Here is an 18,508-nt window from a genome sequence, read left to right as displayed (position 1 = left end):
CAGTCTGAGAAATTATCTCACTGTATTGTCTAATTACTGTTGTATGATGCCGGTATATTTAGTGGTGACAGACTGGTAGGGTAGACAACACACCTCTGCGTCAAGGTAGGTCAAGGAGCGCTCGGTAACATTTTATCGCTCAATGGACCGCATTCCTTCACGTCATGTCAATGCAATTGGGGCCACACCCTTTTATTTTTAATATATATTTTTATATGGTATAGACACATTTGACTCATTCTCGTTCATAACAACCGTTACGTATTTATAACGAGTGCGTGCAATTAGGACAATGCGCGCTCTTCCTGGTAGGATACCGGCTCGTGCTGCTGAAGTACCGGATGTCTCCCTGATCTGAGGTCGCGATGTTTCTTTCTCTAAGCCTCTAAAAGGTCGTCACTAGTTGCCACAGTCATTAGCCCAGCCCATTTCTACATTTTATCTTCTTAAAATGTGATGTTGAACCTAAACTTAACCTTAACCACCATGCTAACCTTAATATAAAGTTAAGTCCAAAAAGCTAATTTTTGTTTTCATGAATGATTTAATACGATATAGCCATTTTGACTTTGTGGCTGTGCAAACCTGTAAAATGTCTTATCCACCAATTGGTCCTACCCAGGAAGTGGATTGAAGAACCCACCTGATCGATTTGAACCAGTAGTAATTACAGTGTAATTTTAGGTGCGCAGGACTAAAAGTGGCTGCTAGATTTAAGCGGTTTGTTGTCTGCGGGATGTCCCGGAATTAAACCGGCCGGTGTGGAATTTGATTTAGTCTATGGAGTTGCGGAACAGGAAAACGCTACCCTTTCATAATCTCTTAAACGAGAGGGGATTTACTGTCGAGTGTCGACTAGAGACTGCATGTCTATCGTTTCGCGACATCCCTTTCTTGTGATGTTTTGGTCAACAGTTTGTGACACATTGTTGCAGCGCTAAAGTTAAAGTCCCCAGCGCGGTCACAGGTAAACTGGCGCCAACGGTTCAAGAAGAATAACTGACCATATTAATCTCCGAACTATTCACCATGTTTCTGCAACTGTACAGAGACCGTCGGTTTGCCATTGTACAGTCAGCCTGAATGCTATCAGATAGCCGAGGGGAGATGCGGGCTGATGTGGAGTACAGCACGGTCGGCGAGGGGCTGGGGATGAGCGAGTTCTGGCTCCATGTGTGGATGCGGAGGGTCGCGGTGATCGCTGCCCATGTTATTGCCTTTGGTCTCACTGTGCTGATTTCACTACTGTCTCGCCCTGGAACAAGTGAGTACCCTAAATGTCTGTCACTACTAACTGTACTGTTGTCATACAACAGTAATTTGTTGCCCTATTGACATGACATCCTAACCTTTCTTCAGCACAAAACCTGCAGGCCTGGGGAACTGGTGGGTTTTGTTCCACACCAGCACGAAAGCACCTCAAGTATTGATCAAGTATCAGTTGATCAATTATCAGAGTGTTGCTCTGGTGCTGGGCTGGAGAAAAAAACAGCAAAGCATTGATCCCAAGGACTAGGGTTGATGACTACAGTAGTAACCTACATTTAAACAATGCATCTGTGTTTCAGGTCTCTTTTCCTGGCATCCTGTTTGTATGTCTAGCGCAGTAAGTGATCCTAATGGCATAAACATGACACACACACAAACACTGGCTGAAGTGTACCACTATACCAAAATACCAGCTACTTCTAGTTTTAGGTAAGGTAATGTCACTGTGGCAGATTAAGCTCTATGACCATCTTATTTCTGCTGTGACATGTACACTGTCATGTCATGCCTCCGACTGGGAGAGGCTGCAAAGGAATTATACATCCACCTCTATTTCTCTCCTTCTTTCTCTTTCCTCTCTATATATAACATTTTCCTTAAAGTACATTTTAGAGTACTAATAGTAACATTAGTACAAATCTTTTTTTTTAAATACTTAAGGACAAATATATAAAATGTTCCTATACGTTTAGTTCACATAATACCATTTAAAAGTATGCATTAAGGTGTCTGTAATAGAAGAAGCGTGTCAAAAATAAATTTAAACATGAATAAATGCATTTCTATAGCTTCCTAAATGTCCCCACTACAACAAAAATACATAAATACATGTAATTTGGTCATTAATTTTTTTTTATTGAAATACTGTAGAATTCCATTCATTTCTATGGAGGACTGCTCCAACTGGGGAGTGCCAACATAGCTGACCTGTGGGCTTCAAAGACTCAATGGCCAATGCATAGCATCAGCAATCTAGGGTTTATATCATACATTTATTATTGGTATATATCATTAATTTATAAGTCCGGACTTGAAACAGTTATAAAGCGGTCACCCCACCACTGTTTAGTGGGACACTGCTGAGTATAGGTTGCAGATGAGATTTACTGGGCAGAACTGACACTGCATTCTAAGAAATCTCATAAACACTATTTCCCTACCACAAGAGATTCCTTCCTACACAATATCTCTCTCCCCCTCTCACACTGACAACACACACATACGTAACAACACTGTCCATTGTCTCTCTGTGCGTTATGCTCAGATAGTGTTCATAAATCCAGTCATCCTTTGTCCCTTAGGGACTTATTCATAGCATGAACTCCTGACCCGACAGAGATACACAACAAATGTCTCCCTTACATACATGCATACACAAACCGCTTGAGGTAACATCAGAGTGAAGAAATTCAAAGTTTAAGGGTGATTTAATCTCCCGTTCTGCCCATTTCCTCCCTCATCCTCTCCTCCAATTCTTAAACCTCTGATTATCCTCTGATTGTCTTCCCCCTCTCCTCTCTCCTCCCTCTCTGCATTCTGCATAGTGCATCTTTAAATACTGTGGTCAGTTTATAATACCTTGTGAATTAAAGTATAGTGGCTGGTGGGGCTCTAGTTGGGGAGAGTGGGTCCACCGAAAGACCGAAGTAATATGAGTGAAGAGGCACCACACATACTTCAGGGAAATGTCTGATGCCCTCCCAGCCACCTGTCCCAATCCCTCAAATAGAGCACATCTCCACTCTCACCAATAACCACCATTGGATCTTAGCTATAATGGCAAACAAGGAATAATGATGACTTGATTTCCTCTCCTAATTTGGCATTATTGTCATGCTCATCAAATCACTCATGCCTTGGTCGCCAAAATAATGGCCCGCACTGCATTTTTATACATGACCCAAAGCATGATGTGATTTTAATTGCTTAATTAACTCAGAAACCACACCTGTTTGAAAGCACCTGCTTTCAATATACTTTGTGTCCCTCATTACTCAAGTGTTTCCGCTTTTTTATTTTGGCAGTTACCTGTACATACTTGGTATCTTAAAAGATAGACACAGACAATGGTGTAGTGGAGGGTATAAGCCGGTATATGCCGTTTACCCACGTCTTTTTCAGTGGGCATTGCGTATACTCCTTAATCCCCACATTGCGTCTAAAAGTAGTGTGTGAAGGTATAAGCCTATCAATGAATAAGGCTGATGCATCAGATCAGAATGTTTAGCTTAAAAAAAAATGAAACCTGTGAATGACAGACTCATGTATGTTTCAGTAGTAGGCCTACTATTAGCCTACTGGCACAGCACAGAGTGTGAAAGACTAATATGAGATTTATAATTTTAAGTCATTCAGAGTGTATGTCACTGTTTCTCATATCATTTGTATATAATATAGTATATGCCATTTAGCAGACACTTTTATCCAAAGCGACTTAGTCGTGTGCATTCATTTTATGTATGGTTTGCCCCGGGAATCAAACCCACAACCCTGGCTGTGCAAGTGCCATGCTCTACCAATTTTTCACACAGGGTGCCTTTCCTTCACCAGGCAGGCTGTTAAGGGAAATGTTTGGTAAAATTACAGTATACTACCACTCCAGGCACCGCCACCACTGGACACAGATATACATACTAGGTATCTTGAAAGATTATCACCTGGCACTCAGTCTTACACAAGTACAAACATATACAAACGACTAACTAGAAACAACGTTTGATGTGCTCACACACACCTATAAACACCTGGGTGTGGCCGTTGTATCCTGATAACCTTGTATGGGACCTGCCCTGAGAGGCTTATGAAAGCGGACCACTACTGGGACAGAGCGGATGTAACTGTCGTCTCCTTTGCTTCATCTGTTTCTCTAGATGCTACTTTGCAAATTTTATCCAGCAAACAATAACTCTGAGACACTACTGTATCTGGATGGTTTAAGGGAATACAGTACCTACTTTACTGTGTATCAACCTGAATGTGTGGTTGTGAGCAGAGCAGCTATGTGGATGTGTATTTTACCAACCCATTTTTATCAGGGGTCGGCAACTAGATTGAGCCGCGGAATGTTTTTTGTCAGCAAATTGTCAGGGGGCCGGAACTTAATTATGTAAATTTGCAAACAACACTGCAAATTGGCCACAACTAAGTCCAAAAATAGATTTTATTTTTAAATAACAATCATTTCATACCTTGATTACATTGAGACACAATCACATATCTTTTTATTTCATTTGTGAGAATACATGGGAAAATATTTCCTAAATTAAACAAATTTTTAGCTGAATTCTTGGTGATATTAGTATAGTTGTACCTAAAACTAAAATCACTCACAGGACGGTTTTGGCTCGCGTGTTGCCGACCCCTACTTTATATGTTCTATTCATGATTTGTCTGTGTGTGTTGTCAGTCACCCTATGTTACTGAACATTAGCCTCTATGACACGTTTCAAAAGTGGCATGTCTGTTTTTATTTTAACCCACTTATGTTTAACCCATGCTGGTTGTCTTGTCTTAGTCAATGGGAGAACTGTGTGTCTTGTGGCAGTTTCATTGACACTTGAAGGTATTTGTTTTTTCTGAGTGAGGATGTGTCTTGGTCTATTTTTAAACTTTGTTTGAAAGCCCTGGCGCACAAAGGCCTATTGGATGTGCCAGATAGAAACATGTAACAAATGGTCATAATACAATGATCAATTTACCTTTTATCTATTTAAAGAAATAGTGACCAAATACCAGAATGTTGTTGGTCCATTTGGACCATTTCTATACTTTATCAAGTTTAAATAAGTAAAACTACACACGAAAAGGGAAAAATATATTATGAGACCATAATCAAATATTTTTTTTAAGGAGGTGCCTGTTTTTTATTCCTCAGGTCTTCCCTGCGACCTGAGGAATAAAAAACCGGCACCTCGTTAAAAAACATTTGCGTAAAGGAGATGGTTGTTAATGTTGTATTCAGCGCCCACCGAGACCCCTGTGTGTAGATTCCCTGCTATTCTATATAATGTAAGTCTCGCAAACTCAACTCTGGACCTCGAAGCTAGTTCCACTGAGTATTTTAAAATGGTTCCCCTCTAATTAGGGACGGATTTAGACATGAGAAATGAGGTGGGTGCAATTAATTATCAGGTAGAACAGAAAACTAACAGGCTCCAGACCTCGTAGGGTAAGAGTTGAATACCCCTGATGTAGGTCAAAGTTAGCAAGTTACTTGGTGTATGGCTAATAAAATGGCATTTGGTACCCATGTTGTGAAACCCAAATCTCTTCTCTGCTTGACTTGCCTGCAAAACCAATGCAACTTCCTCTTTTAAATTCTGCTTATGACCTCATTTTAACTAACACAAGGCTTGTTGCGTTTACTGATTACGAGTGACTGAATGTAGTTTCTAAGGTGGTCTTTCAGTGTGATTATATGGTATGAGTCTGTCATGTTTGAGTTGAGGGGACCAGGCCAATCAAACCAATGTATGTATACATGCAGAATATATTTATTTTCCAAATGCAAGAAGTTCACAGTACGATTTCTTCAATGTTTGAAATGAGCACCTCAAATGTAGGTAGGCTATTCTACTCAGGGCTATGACCTTCAAACCCAAACGGTGTGCTTATTAGCATAGGAAGAAGTGGCCACTAACCACTGATCCAGCAGTAGATATTTTCTCATCCCCCTGTTAGCATTAATATCAGGTTGAGGAAATCTGATCATATATAGATCTGTGTTTGACGGCAACATCGACCTCAAGTGTGTTCATTGAATAAGCTGAGTATATATTAATGGTCAGTAATCTTTTTTTTCTTTTTTTTTAAGGAGGCACATACCTCATACCTCCTCAGTCAAGCGTGTATATACACCAGACTGACTAACGCTGCGCTATGATTCCGTCTAGTGAACCATTAATGTAAGCTTGCGGCCATAGACAGAACTCTAAGGTTGCTGTGAACCTGCTGATGTGTTGTGTCTCAATAAAAACCTTGAATCCCATTATTTGTTTGAGGAATAATTCTACTGTAGGTAAATATTATTTAAAGATTCTGGAAAGTAGTATTAAAAATAAAAAAATAAAAATCATACGGTGCTGGATTTCACAGATTTATCAACCAAACCTTCACACGCCAGTTCAAAAGGAAATAAATACAGAAAGATTCATATACAGCTCTACACAGGGCAATAACAGAGTGACTGATTATTAATAAAAAGACACCAATCCTGAGGGTTCAAAGGTTACGCTTTGTCACTTAGTGTATAAGTGTACACACCATCTCAATATTTACAGCTCTTACAGGATACAAAACCAGTGGCATTGCCAGTGTCAAGTTTGTTTCATTCATTCCAAGCTGCCACTATTGAGAAGGACAGTTCCTCCTTCTCCAGGAAGTAGAGACTAGGGGCCAGAGGTCACCTCCACATATAAAGGTGACGGTTCCGTTCAGTAGGTCCTCCACATTAACCGCCATCACCTCCGTGCTTGAGAGACCATCCTCTCCGTCTCCCAGGGCAACAAACACCTGCTGGGATTGGTCCACAGAGATCATTTGTTCTGCTCCACCAGCAGTGTCCTCCTCTGTCTAAATCACATAATAGGAGGAATGACATGTCATTCACATTTCACTACCTTCTCATAGTTACTAACATAGGAGAAAACATATAGGAGCGCCTAGAGCCAAAGCCACACCCCGTCATCCCAACCCCTATTCAATAGTGTAGAGCTGACAGGATTGGATAGGTGTTGTTTCCTCTGTAGCGCAGTTGGTAGAGCATGGCACATGCACCGCAAGGATAGTGTGTTCGATTCCCGGAACCACCCATATGTAAAAAATGTATACACACTTGACTAAGTGCTTTGGATATTATAAGCAATAGAGTACCACAGTATGAGTCATAAAACCTAGCTGTCAAACAGGGAAATATTTTGATAGGCTTACCCTGGCGTGACGTGACGTTTTGATAACCGTGTAAATCGCTCTAGGACAAGGTGTCTTATCAATATATTGACATGTATTTACCCCCCAAAAATGAAACGATGATTAGCTGCTAATGTGGCTATCATAAAGAACTACAAATGCCATTATGATCTGGACGAGACTGCAGAATTGAGACAAAGCTAAGAATCTCTGGATTAACTATCTAACGTTAGTTAAATGTAGTAACGAATAAATTGTCTACATTTCCTTAAATGGACAATTCTGTGAACTGTCTTGTGAAATTTTTTAATTGACACAATACCTGTTAGCAAAGGTGTCAGCTAGAGATGACCTGTAGGACCTTGCGGGGATTTATAGTTTTGTATGATGTCTATTTTGATGCCAATTGCATTTGAATCGGAGTAAAAGGAGCCGAAACAATTGAAAAAGGTCACCTTGTCCTAGAGAGATTTACATGGTTATCAAAACGTCACACCAGGGTAAGCCTACACGAAAGAAACAGGCCTTATTTGAAGCCTTTCTAAAATCGTCTATGGGAAAAATGAATGGTGGAAAAATGATTGGAACCATTTCCCTGTTTGACAACTAGATTTTATGGGTATTATAATACCTCCACTGTGGGGCTCTACACGGTGAAAAATTACACTTAGTCTATCAGAGGGATAGATGGAGCCATTACCCCTATTCAACCCTTTCGGAAGTGCATAGGGATTAGAGTTTAAGGATTGATTTAGGATGCACTTTACCTTCTGGGAGGTGGAGGCCTGCTCCTGCTCCTCTAGCGCCCCTATGTAGCAGGAGAGCAAGTGCTCCTGGAGCTGCAGCTGGCAGGGGCAGACCAGCAGGCAGAGAGCAGCCGAACACTGCCCCCTCCTGGCTGAAATGCTCGGTGCTGGCGTGCGCCTGCATCTCAGCCTCGCTGGGGGAACAGGCTGGGGCAGTACAGGCACTTCACCACTGACGAGTCTGGGAGGATACAGGGGAGAAGAGCTCAATACATACACACAGAGCAGACACGGCCACAGACAGATAGAACTGTATGTTAGGAGTATAGCAGTAAGACATCACAGCTCTTACCTGATGGCAGATCTGGATTCCCCACCAGCAGCACGTCAGAATCAAACATGCCTTTAGGAGACACAAGGGATTGGAAGGAATACATAATACAAATACATAATTTGAGATGAAAACCCCAAATGGCATTTTCCTTAACAGGGATGGACAACACTAATCCAACAACAACAATAAGAATATATTACGTCAGTTGTGTACCCAAGCAAATAAAAGGGGGGGTGGTTGTAATGTAATAGCATGGACAGGGTAGGTTAGGTCTGGAAGCCTTTCCTGGGTCTCTCCCCAGCTGTGGGTGTCCTCACCTGGGTTCCTCTGGTGCTTGGCCAGGCTCCTGGCACTAGGGAAGAACTTACAACATACACTGCACTGCATCAGAGACTTGAGCTGTCGGTGGGTCTGTCCTGCAAACACCTCTGGGTGGTTGGTACGGTTATGATACCACAGCCCTGACATTTGCTGTGTGCGGAAAGATATGATAAGTAATATAATATACAGTGGGGCAAAAAAGTATTTAGTCAGCCACCAATTGTGCAAGTTCTCCCACTTAAAAAGATGAGAGGCCTGTAATTTTCATCATAGGTACACTTCAACTATGACAGACAAAATGAGAAAAAAAATCCAGAAAATCACATTGTAGGATTTTTTATGAATTTATTTGCAAATTATGGTGGAAAATAAGTATTTGGTCACCTACAAACAAGCAAGATTTCTGGCTCTCACAGACCTGTAACTTCTTCTTTAAGAGGCTCCTCTGTCCTCCACTCGTTACCTGTATTAATGGCACCTGTTTGAACTTGTTATCAGTATAAAAGACACCTGTCCACAACCTCAAACAGTCACACTCCAAACTCCACTATGGCCAAGACCAAAGAGCTGTCAAAGGACACCAGAAACAAAATTGTAGACCTGCACCAGGCTGGGAAGACTGAATCTGCAATAGGTAAGCAGCTTGGTTTGAAGAAATCAACTGTGGAAGCAATTATTAGGAAATGGAAGACATACAAGACCACTGATAATCTCCCTCGATCTGGGGCTCCACGCAAGATCTCACCCCGTGGGGTCAAAATGTTCACAAGAACGGTGAGCAAAAATCCCAGAAACACACAGGGGGACCTAGTGAATGACCTGCAGAGAGCTGGGACCAAAGTAACAAAGCCTACCATCAGTAACAGACTACGCCGCCAGGGACTCAAATCCTGCAGTGCCAGACGTGTCCCCCTGCTTAAGCCAGTACATGTCCAGGCCCGTCTGAAGTTTGCTAGAGAGCATTTGGATGATCCAGAAGAAGATTGGGAGAATGTCATATGGTCAGACTCAACTCGTCGTGTTTGGAGGACAAAGAATGCTGAGTTGCATCCAAAGAACACCATACCTACTGTAAAGCATGGGGGTGGAAACATCATGCTTTGGGGCTGTTTTTCTGCAAAGGGACGAGGACGACTGATCCGTGTAAAGGACAGAATGAATGGGGCCATGTATCGTGAGATTTTGAGTGAAAACCTCCTTCCATCAGCAAGGGCATTGAAGATGAAACGTGGCTGGGTCTTTCAGCATGACAATGATCCCAAACACACTGCCCGGGCAACGAAGGAGTGGCTTCGTAAGAAGCATTTCAAGGTCCTGGAGTGGCCTAGCCAGTCTCCAGATCTCAACCCCATAGAAAATCTTTGGATGGAGTTGAAAGTCCATGTTGCCCAGCAACAGCCCCAAAACATCACTGCTCTAGAGGAGATCTGCATGGAGGAATGGGCCAAAATACCAGCAACAGTGTGTGAAAACCTTGTGAAGACTTACAGAAAACGTTTGACCTCTGTCATTGCCAACAAAGGGTATATAACAAAGTATTGAGATAAACTTTTGTTATTGACCAAATACTTATTTTCCACCATAATTTGCAAATAAATTCATAAAAAATCCTACAATGTGATTTTCTGGATTTTTTCCCCTCATTTTGTCTGTCATAGTTGAAGTGTACCTATGATGAAAATTACAGGCCTCTCTCATCTTTTTAAGTGGGAGAACTTGCACAATTGGTGGCTGACTAAATACTTTTTTGCCCCACTGTATTTCACTTAGCAGACACTTTTATCCAAAGAAACTTTGTCACGCGTACATACATTTTACATATGGGTGTTCCCGGGAATCGAACCCACTACTCTGGCGTTGCAAGCACAAGGCTTTACCAACTCATCCTTTAATAGTAAAGCATGAGAATAAATGTGTGTGTTCTATAGGCCAATGTGAGTTTGAGAGAGAACGAGGTTAAATGCAAAGATGCAAAGAAAAAATGTAATTGTTAGAGTCACAATACAGAAACTCCTTTCAAGCCAAGGATGTCAGTGTTACAGGGAATCTCTCTCTCTCAGGTAGGACTTCTGGCAAAGCTTGCAGCTGTATGGTGTTCCCCCAGCGTGCACAGCTATGTGTTTCTCCAGCAGGACGGGGTTGGTGAACATCTTGTTGCACTCAGGACACTGGTGGAACTCCTTGGGGTGGCACTCCTGGATGTGCTTCCAGTGGTCCTCCAACGAGGGAAAAGTCAGATGACATTTCTGACAGTCATGGAGCTCTGAGATGTCTGGAGACAGGGCGGGGGGAGAGAAAAAGAGAGAGAGGAGGGTGAAAACAAAGACATATTTATAGAAATGTAAAAAAAAAAAATCTAACTTTGAAATATATCTTCAGGCGACGAGTTGGCCCCAAAATTGGCCCCGCACTCCTCACACGCAAATGGCTTCTCCTCAAAGTGCTCTGTGCGCTTGTGGTACAAGTGGGGTCTCGACCCCGCCCTGTGCAATTGGGTCCTGGACTTTCTGACGGGCCGCCCCCAGGTGGTGAGGGTAGGAAACAACATCTCCACCCCGCTGATCCTCAACACTGGGGCCCCACAAGGGTGCGTTCTCAGCCCTCTCCTGTACTCCCTGTTCACCCATGACTGCGTGGCCATGCACGCCTCCAACTCAATCATCAAGTTTGCAGATGACACTAAAGTGGTAGCCTTGATTACCAACAACGACGAGACGGCCTACAGGGAGGAGGTGAGGGCCCTCGGAGTGTGGTGTCAGGAAAATAACCTCACACTCAACGTCAACAAAACAAAGGAGATGATCGTGGACTTCAGGAAACAGCAGAGGGAACACCCCCCTATCCACATCGACGGGACAGTAGTGGAGAAGGTGGAAAGTTTTAAGTTCCTCGGCGTACACATCATGGACAAACTGAAATGGTCCACCTACACAGACAGCGTGGTGAAGAAGGCGCAGCAGTGCCTCTTCAACCTCAGGAGGCTGAAGAAATTTGGCTCCTCACCAAAAACACTCAACCTTTTACAGATTCACAAATCGAGAGCATCCTTTCGGGCTATATCACCGCCTGGTACGGCAACTGCTCCGCCCACAACCGTAAGGCTCTCCAGAGGGTAGTGAGGGCTGCACAACGTATCACCGAGGGCATACTACCTGCCCTCCAGGACACCTACACCACCTGATGTCACAGGAAGGCCAAAAAGATCATCAAGGACAACAACCACCGAGCCACTGCCTGTTCACCCCGCTATCATCCAGAATACGAGGTCAGTACAGGTGCATCAAAGTGGGGACCGAGAGACTGAAAAACAGCTTCTATCTCAAGGCCATCAGACTGTTAAACAGTCATCACTAACATTGAGTGGCTGCTGAAAACAGACTCAAATCTCTAGCCGCTTTAATAATTGGATGTAATAAATGTATCACTAGTCACTTTAAACAATGCCACTTTATATAATGTTTACATACCCTACATTACTCATCTCATATGTATATACTGTACTTTATACCATGTACTGCATCTTGCCTATGCCGTTCGGCCATCACTCATCCATGTATTTATATGTACATATTCTTATTAATTTCTTTACACTTGTGTGTATAAGGTAGTTGTTGTGAAATTGTTAGATTACTTGTTAGATATCACTGCACGGTCAGAACTAGAAGCACAAGCATTTCGCTACACTCGCATTAACATCTGCTAACCATGTGTATGTGACCAATAACATTTGATTTGATCTGCAGGAGTACACACAGAGTCAATGAAACTTTAGACACTTATATCACAGCAGGTATTCCTGCAGAATGGTTAAGACCTGGTAGGTCTGCTATACATAAGTAGTGGGTAAGATGGTGAGTCAATCCCCTTCAATGTAAAGTGTTTTAATACACAGAACCTTTACACCAACACAATACATTCGCAGCCCTGATCAGGAAAACTTACCCGAGGGGTGAGCGAAGGTCTTGCCACACATATCGCAGGACACCTGTGGCCGTTTCTTCTTGGCGGCTTTGGACTCTGGGTGTGCCTTCTTGCTGCAGCATGGTCTCCTGGGACATGGTACAGTGCTTGGTGTGGGCCATCATACCACACTTATTGTTAAAGGATTGCTTAGCCTTGGATCTAGTCTTCCTCTCCCTTTCTTCTCCTTCAATCTTATCTTCCTCTTCATTCTTCTCCTCCTCCTCGGCTATGTCTGCGTCTACAGTAGTGGGTGTATAGGGCTGCTCCTCCGGTTCTTCAGCCTCGGAGCCTGTGGATCAATGCAGTAAATAATTTATGAATTGATTGATCATTAATTTGTTGGCTGAGAAGGGTCTAGACAAGTCCAAACACAACAAAGAGATGGATGGATCACATAAACAAACTTAAGTTGAACACACTTAAGTCAACCTCAGTTGTTGTCTTGCCGGACTTGTTGGCTAAAACTGAAACAGACTGGTAACCATGCCGCTGCCCTTATTTCCCCTACTCTGTACCTTTAGCTCCCTGTCTGCTGTTCTCTCCTTGCAAAGCAGCAGTGTTGCCAAATTGGGGTTAAACTCCTTGAGCAGGCCCAGCAGGGTGAGTAGTGTCTGGGCTGAGAAACTCCTTTTCTCCCTCACCTCTGTTCTGGAGCCTATGGAACACTGCAGGACCCCTGGGATCTCCCTCACAGCATGACAGTATCCCCTGAGATAATAATGCTGTAAACGCTGTGGAGGAAGAGTGGTTCACACACACAGTGGTCGACACACACACACTTTAACAACTGGAGTGTTGTGTTGAATTGTGTGCTCTGTCATATTAGAGACCACTGTCTTCCAGTCATGCCAAAGTTTCACCTGTTTCTCCTCAGTGGAGATATCGTCCCAGGTCTGCAGTGCTCTCAGCCACTGCTGCACATCCTCCATCTCCGCCATATTGGCACCTCCCTGAGACAGGGGGTCCACGTCAGCTGCAACCAGGAAATACAATCTTAGTCACCTGAGCATAAAAAAACAGGATACAGAACATTGAAATGCCAGAACAGAACATTGTGATAAAGTTTTATTCCATTTGAATTGAAACCCACCCGTGCTCTCTGGAAGTTGTAGGCGATCTCTTTTAGATGGTGGGCCGGCCTTCTCTTTCCTGTCCTCTTTCACATTCATTGACTCACTATGTTTGGCTACTGTGGTCACTCTGGCTTCTGTGGTCACTCCACCTTCCAAACCTCCCTCACCCACCTTTGTCCCCTCTGGAGTCCAGGGGAAGGGAATCTTCACACCACACTCTCCAATGCTAGGGGCAGCTGTCTCTGGGGAAGTTGTGTGCTTGGCCCCCTGGCTCTGAAGCTGTTTGAGATGTGATTGGGTGGCGGTGGGTGGAGGTGAGACTGGTTGTGTAGTCGACTGCCTCATCAGGTTGGTGAGGATGTTCTTGCTGCCCACAGCTACGTCGAACATCTGCAGGCTGTCTGCGGCGGCGATGATGCGGGTGAAGTTGTGTTTCCCTGGGGACATTTTTCCGGTGTATACCATGTCCAGCACGCAGGAGAACTCTGGGAAGACACTAAGGCCGCGTCGATGCAGATGCTGTCTGTGCCCTCCAGCAGAGACCTGAGACAGAGGAGTGGTTTGTTGTGGGTGTACTATAGGATATGTATTACAATGTGTGTTCCGTAGGCTATGAAATGTTCATAAATAAGGCCATTGCTATTTCATTGGACACTACAGGTGACAAAGCTGCTTTATTGAAAATAATGGTTAATTACTCCACCTGAATAGCGGACTGGATGCGGCCAGCACCAGTTTGTGGGCACGATGGGGGGTGTCCCCCACGAGGATAGAGCAGTCACAGAACTTACCCTCCTTCCTCAGGGCGCGGAGCTGCTGCATTAGCAGCCTGCTGTAATTGGGCAGCTCCATTACAAATCAGTCTAGCTGCACAGATGTGGGAAAGGAGGAAATATGGAAATTACTTGCAAGCTTCGTTACAACACATTTTTGCCATTTAGCAAATGCTCTTAGTGTGTGTGTGTGTGTGTGTGTGTGTGTGTGTGTGTGTGTGTGTGTGTGTGTGTGTGTGTGTGTGTGTGTGTGTGTGTGTGTGTGTGTGTGTGTGTGTGTGTGTGTGTGTGTGTGTGTGTGTGTGTGTGTGTGTGTGTATAAACACAGTAGCTTAGCTAGCTAGTTATCACAAACATTTATGGTTTTAAAATCTAAAGTAAACCAAATGCTACAACCTAACGATAGCCCTGCTAGCATCAGAAGCTAGATTTGGGGTGTACCCCAATGCTGGATGGGGGGCCCCCCGAGTGAAAAAGTTTGGGAACCCCCGATCTAGAAGACAGAGACAGTACAAGGTGCATCAAAGCTAGGACCGAGAGACTGCCAGAGTCGTGTATCGGAGGTTGTGTGGTTCTCGACCTTTGCCTCTCCCGAGTCCGTAAGGGAGTTGCAGCGATGGGACAAGATTGTAACTACCAAAAAATATACACACACACACACACACACACACACACACACACACACACACACACACACACACACACACACACACACACACACACACACACACACACACACACACACACACACACACACACACACACACACACACACACACACACACACACACACACACACACACACACACACACACGTCTCCCGAGTTGCACAGCGGTCTAAGGCACTGCATCTCAGTGCAAGAGGCATCACTACAGACACCCTGGTTCGGATGCAGGCTGTATCACAACCGGCCGTGATTGGGAGTCCCATAGGGCGGCGCACAATTTGCCCAGCGTCGTCCGGGTTTGGCCGATGTAGGCCGTCATTGTAAATAAGAATTTGTTCTTAACTGACTTTCCTAGTTAAATAAAAAATAAATGTTATATATATATATATATATACACACACACACACTTAATGACTGTTCCACAGGTGCATGTTCATTAATTGTTTATGGTTCATCGAACAAGCATAAGGTCAGATTGTTCTTCAAGATGTTCAAACGTTCATAGATGACCAGCAGGGTCAAATAATACATCAGTGGTTGTAGAGGGTGCAACAGGTCAGTACCTCAGGAGTAAATGTCAGTTGGCTTTTCATAGCCGAGCATTCAGAGGTAGAGACAGCAGGTGCGGTAGACAGAGAGTCGAAAACAGCAGGTCCGGGCCAAGGTAGCATGTCCAGTGAACAGGTCAAGGTTTCCTAGCTGCAGGCAGAACAGTTGAAACTGGAGCAGTAGAAGGACCAGGTGGACTGGGGACAGCCTGGAGTCATCAGGCCAGGTAGTCCTGAGGCATGATCCAGGGGCTCAGGTCCCCCGGGAGGGAAGGAGAATTAGAAGGAGCATATTTAAATTCCATCTACGTAATATTGCAAAAATCAGAAACTTTCTGTCCAAAAATGATGCAGAAAAATTAATCCATGCTTTTGTTACTTCTAGGTTAGACTACTGCAATGCTCTACTTTCCGCCTACCCGGATAAAGCACTAAATTAACTTCAGTTAGTGCTAAATATGGCTGCTAGAATCCTGACTAGAACCAAAAAATTTGATCATATTACTCCAGTGCTAGCCTCCCTAAACTGGCTTTCTGTTAAGGCAAGGGCTGATTTCAAGGTTTTACTGCTAACCTACAAAGCATTACATGGGCTTGCTCCTACCTATCTTTCCGATTTGGTCCTGCCGTACATAACTACACGTACTCTACAGTCACAAGACGCAGGCCTCCTAATTGTCCCAAGAATTTCTAAGCAAACAGCTGGAGGCAGGGCTTTCTCCTATAGAGCTCAATTTTTATGGAATGGTCTGCCTACCCATGTGAGAGACGCAGACTCGGTCTCAACTTTTAAGTATTTTACTGAAGACTCATCTCTTCAGTGGGTCACATGATTGAGTGTAGTCTGGCCCAGGAGTGTGAAGGTGAACGGAAAGGCTCTGGAGCAACGAACCGCCCTTGCTGTCTCTGCCTGGCCGGTTCCCCTCTCTCCACAAGGATTCTCTGCCTCTAACCCTATTACAGGGGCTGAGTCACTGGCGCTCTTTCATGCCGTCCCTAGGAGGGGTGCGTCACTTGAGTGGGTTGAGTCACTGACGTGATCTTCCTGTCTGGGTTGGCGCCCCCCCTTGGGTTGTGCCGTGGCGGAGATCTTGTGGGCTATACTCGGCCTTGTCTCAGGATGGTAAGTTGGTGGTTGAAGATATCCCTTTAGTGGTGTGGGGGCTGTGCTTTGGCAAAGTGGGTGGGGTTATATCCTTCCTGTTTGGCCCTGTCCGGGGGTATCATCGGATGGGGCCACAGTGTCTCCTGACCCCTCCTGTCTCAGCCTCTAGTAGTTTATGTATCGGGGGGCTAGGGTCAGTTTGTTATATCTGGAGTACTTCTCCTGTCTTATCCGGTGTCCTGTGTGAATTTAAGTATGCTCTCTCTAATTCTCTCTTTCTCTCTCTCGGAGGACCTGAGCCCTAGGACCATGCCTCGGGACTACATGGCATGATGAATCCTTGCTGTCCCCAGTCCACCTGGCCGTGCTGCTGCTCCAGTTTCAACTGTTCTGCCTGCGGCTATGGAACCCTGACCTGTTCACCGGACGTGCTACCTGTCCCAGACCTGCTGTTTTCAACTCTCTAGAGACTGCAGGAGCGGTAGAGATACTCTTAATGATTGGCTATGAAAAGCCAACTGACATTTACTCCTGAGGTGCTGACTTGCTGCACCCTCGACAACTACTGTGATTATTATTATTTGACCATGCTGGTCATTTATGAACATTTTAACATCTTGGCCATGTTCTGTTATAATCTCCACCCGGCACAGCCAGAAGAGGACTGGCCACCCCTCATAGCCTTGTTCCTCTCTAGGTTTTGGCCTTTCTAGGGAGTTTTTCCTAGCCACCGTGCTTCTACACCTGCATTGCTTGCTGCTTGGGGTTTTAGGCTCGGTTTCTGTACAGCACTTTGAGATATCAGCTGATGTAAGGGCTATATAAATACATTTGATTTGACACCAGATAATACAGGAGAATTACACCAGATATAACAGACTGACCCTAGCTCCCCAGCACATAGACTACTGCAGCATAGATACTGGAGACTGAGACATGGGTGGGTCAGGGGACACTGTGCCCCGTCCGACAATACCCCCAACAGACCACCAACTTACTACCCTAAGACAAGGCTGAGTATAGCCCACGAAGTTCTCCTCCACCGCATGAGCACAAGGGCAGTTAGTCGCGCCAGTGCCTTGCTGTTTACCTTCGCACCCCTTGGCCAAACTACACTCAATCATACTGAAGATGAGTCTTCAGCAAGGACTTAAAGGTCAAGACCGAGTCTCTCACATAGATATGCAGACCATTCCATAAAAATTGAGCTCTATAGAAATCCCTGCCGTTTGCAGAGAAATTGTAGGGACAATAAGGAGGCTTGCGTCTTGTGACCGTAGCATACATGTCTGTATGTACAGCAGGACCAAATCGGAGATTAATTTATACACATTCAACAACAAAAAAATCCACTTTGACATTATGGAGTATTGTGTAGGTTAGTGACAAATTTAAATTTATTCAATTTTAAATTCTGTCTAACAGCAAAATGTGGAAAAAGTCAAGGAGTGTGAATACTTTCTGAAGGCACTGTATTCTAGTCATGGGTCATCCTATAACTACTGCTGTACATACCTTTTCTATTCATATACTGTTCAAACTGTCTATACACACACACACCATATATATATACACACACACACACACATATTTTCCAGATTCTGACTGCTTGTTCCGATACTTTTTGGTTATTGTATTGCTAAATACTACTCCTGTCAGAGCTAAAAACATAAGCATTTCACTGCACCTGCGATAACATCTGCAAATCTGTGTACATGACCAATAAACTTTTAATCTAAAAACACCAACCATGCTCTCTTGTAGATGCACTACACATCCAAACTTGGTTTACTATGTGTAT

At 44.1% G+C, this 18,508-nt stretch overlaps 1 protein-coding gene and 1 long non-coding RNA gene across 2 annotated transcripts; one reads left to right on the top strand and one right to left on the bottom strand.

Annotated features, from left to right (window-relative positions):
- Positions 1 to 337: 337 nt before the first annotated feature.
- LOC139536100 (uncharacterized) lies at positions 338 to 18,455 on the top strand. Its single transcript, XR_011667257.1, has 3 exons — positions 338 to 1,264; positions 1,569 to 1,606; positions 16,999 to 18,455. It is a non-coding gene; the product is annotated as an uncharacterized lncRNA (long non-coding RNA).
- On the bottom strand, positions 10,259 to 13,156 carry LOC139536099 (zinc finger and BTB domain-containing protein 40-like). The gene is made up of 2 exons (XM_071336257.1): positions 12,520 to 13,156; positions 10,259 to 10,849 (listed from the first exon to the last, which is right to left on the bottom strand). The coding sequence occupies exons 1-2, from the start codon at positions 12,548 to 12,550 to the stop codon at positions 10,614 to 10,616; spliced, it is 267 nt and encodes an 88-aa protein (XP_071192358.1). The 5' UTR covers positions 12,551 to 13,156; the 3' UTR covers positions 10,259 to 10,613.
- Positions 18,456 to 18,508: the final 53 nt, after the last annotated feature.

The sequence above is a fragment of the Salvelinus alpinus genome, chromosome 12 (genome assembly GCF_045679555.1).
Source record: "Salvelinus alpinus chromosome 12, SLU_Salpinus.1, whole genome shotgun sequence".
In the NCBI taxonomy this organism is placed as follows: Eukaryota; Metazoa; Chordata; class Actinopteri; order Salmoniformes; family Salmonidae; genus Salvelinus; species Salvelinus alpinus.
This window is presented reverse-complemented; position numbering and strand designations above follow the sequence as displayed.

Coding starts and splice junctions, on each gene's coding strand:
- LOC139536099 (XM_071336257.1), bottom strand. CDS start 12,550: ATGTGTGGCAAGACCTTCGCTCACCCCTCGG. Junction 10,850..12,519: donor GACCTTCGCTCACCCCTCGG/GTAAGTTTTCCT, acceptor CCCTGTCTCCAG/ACATCTCAGAGCTCCATGAC.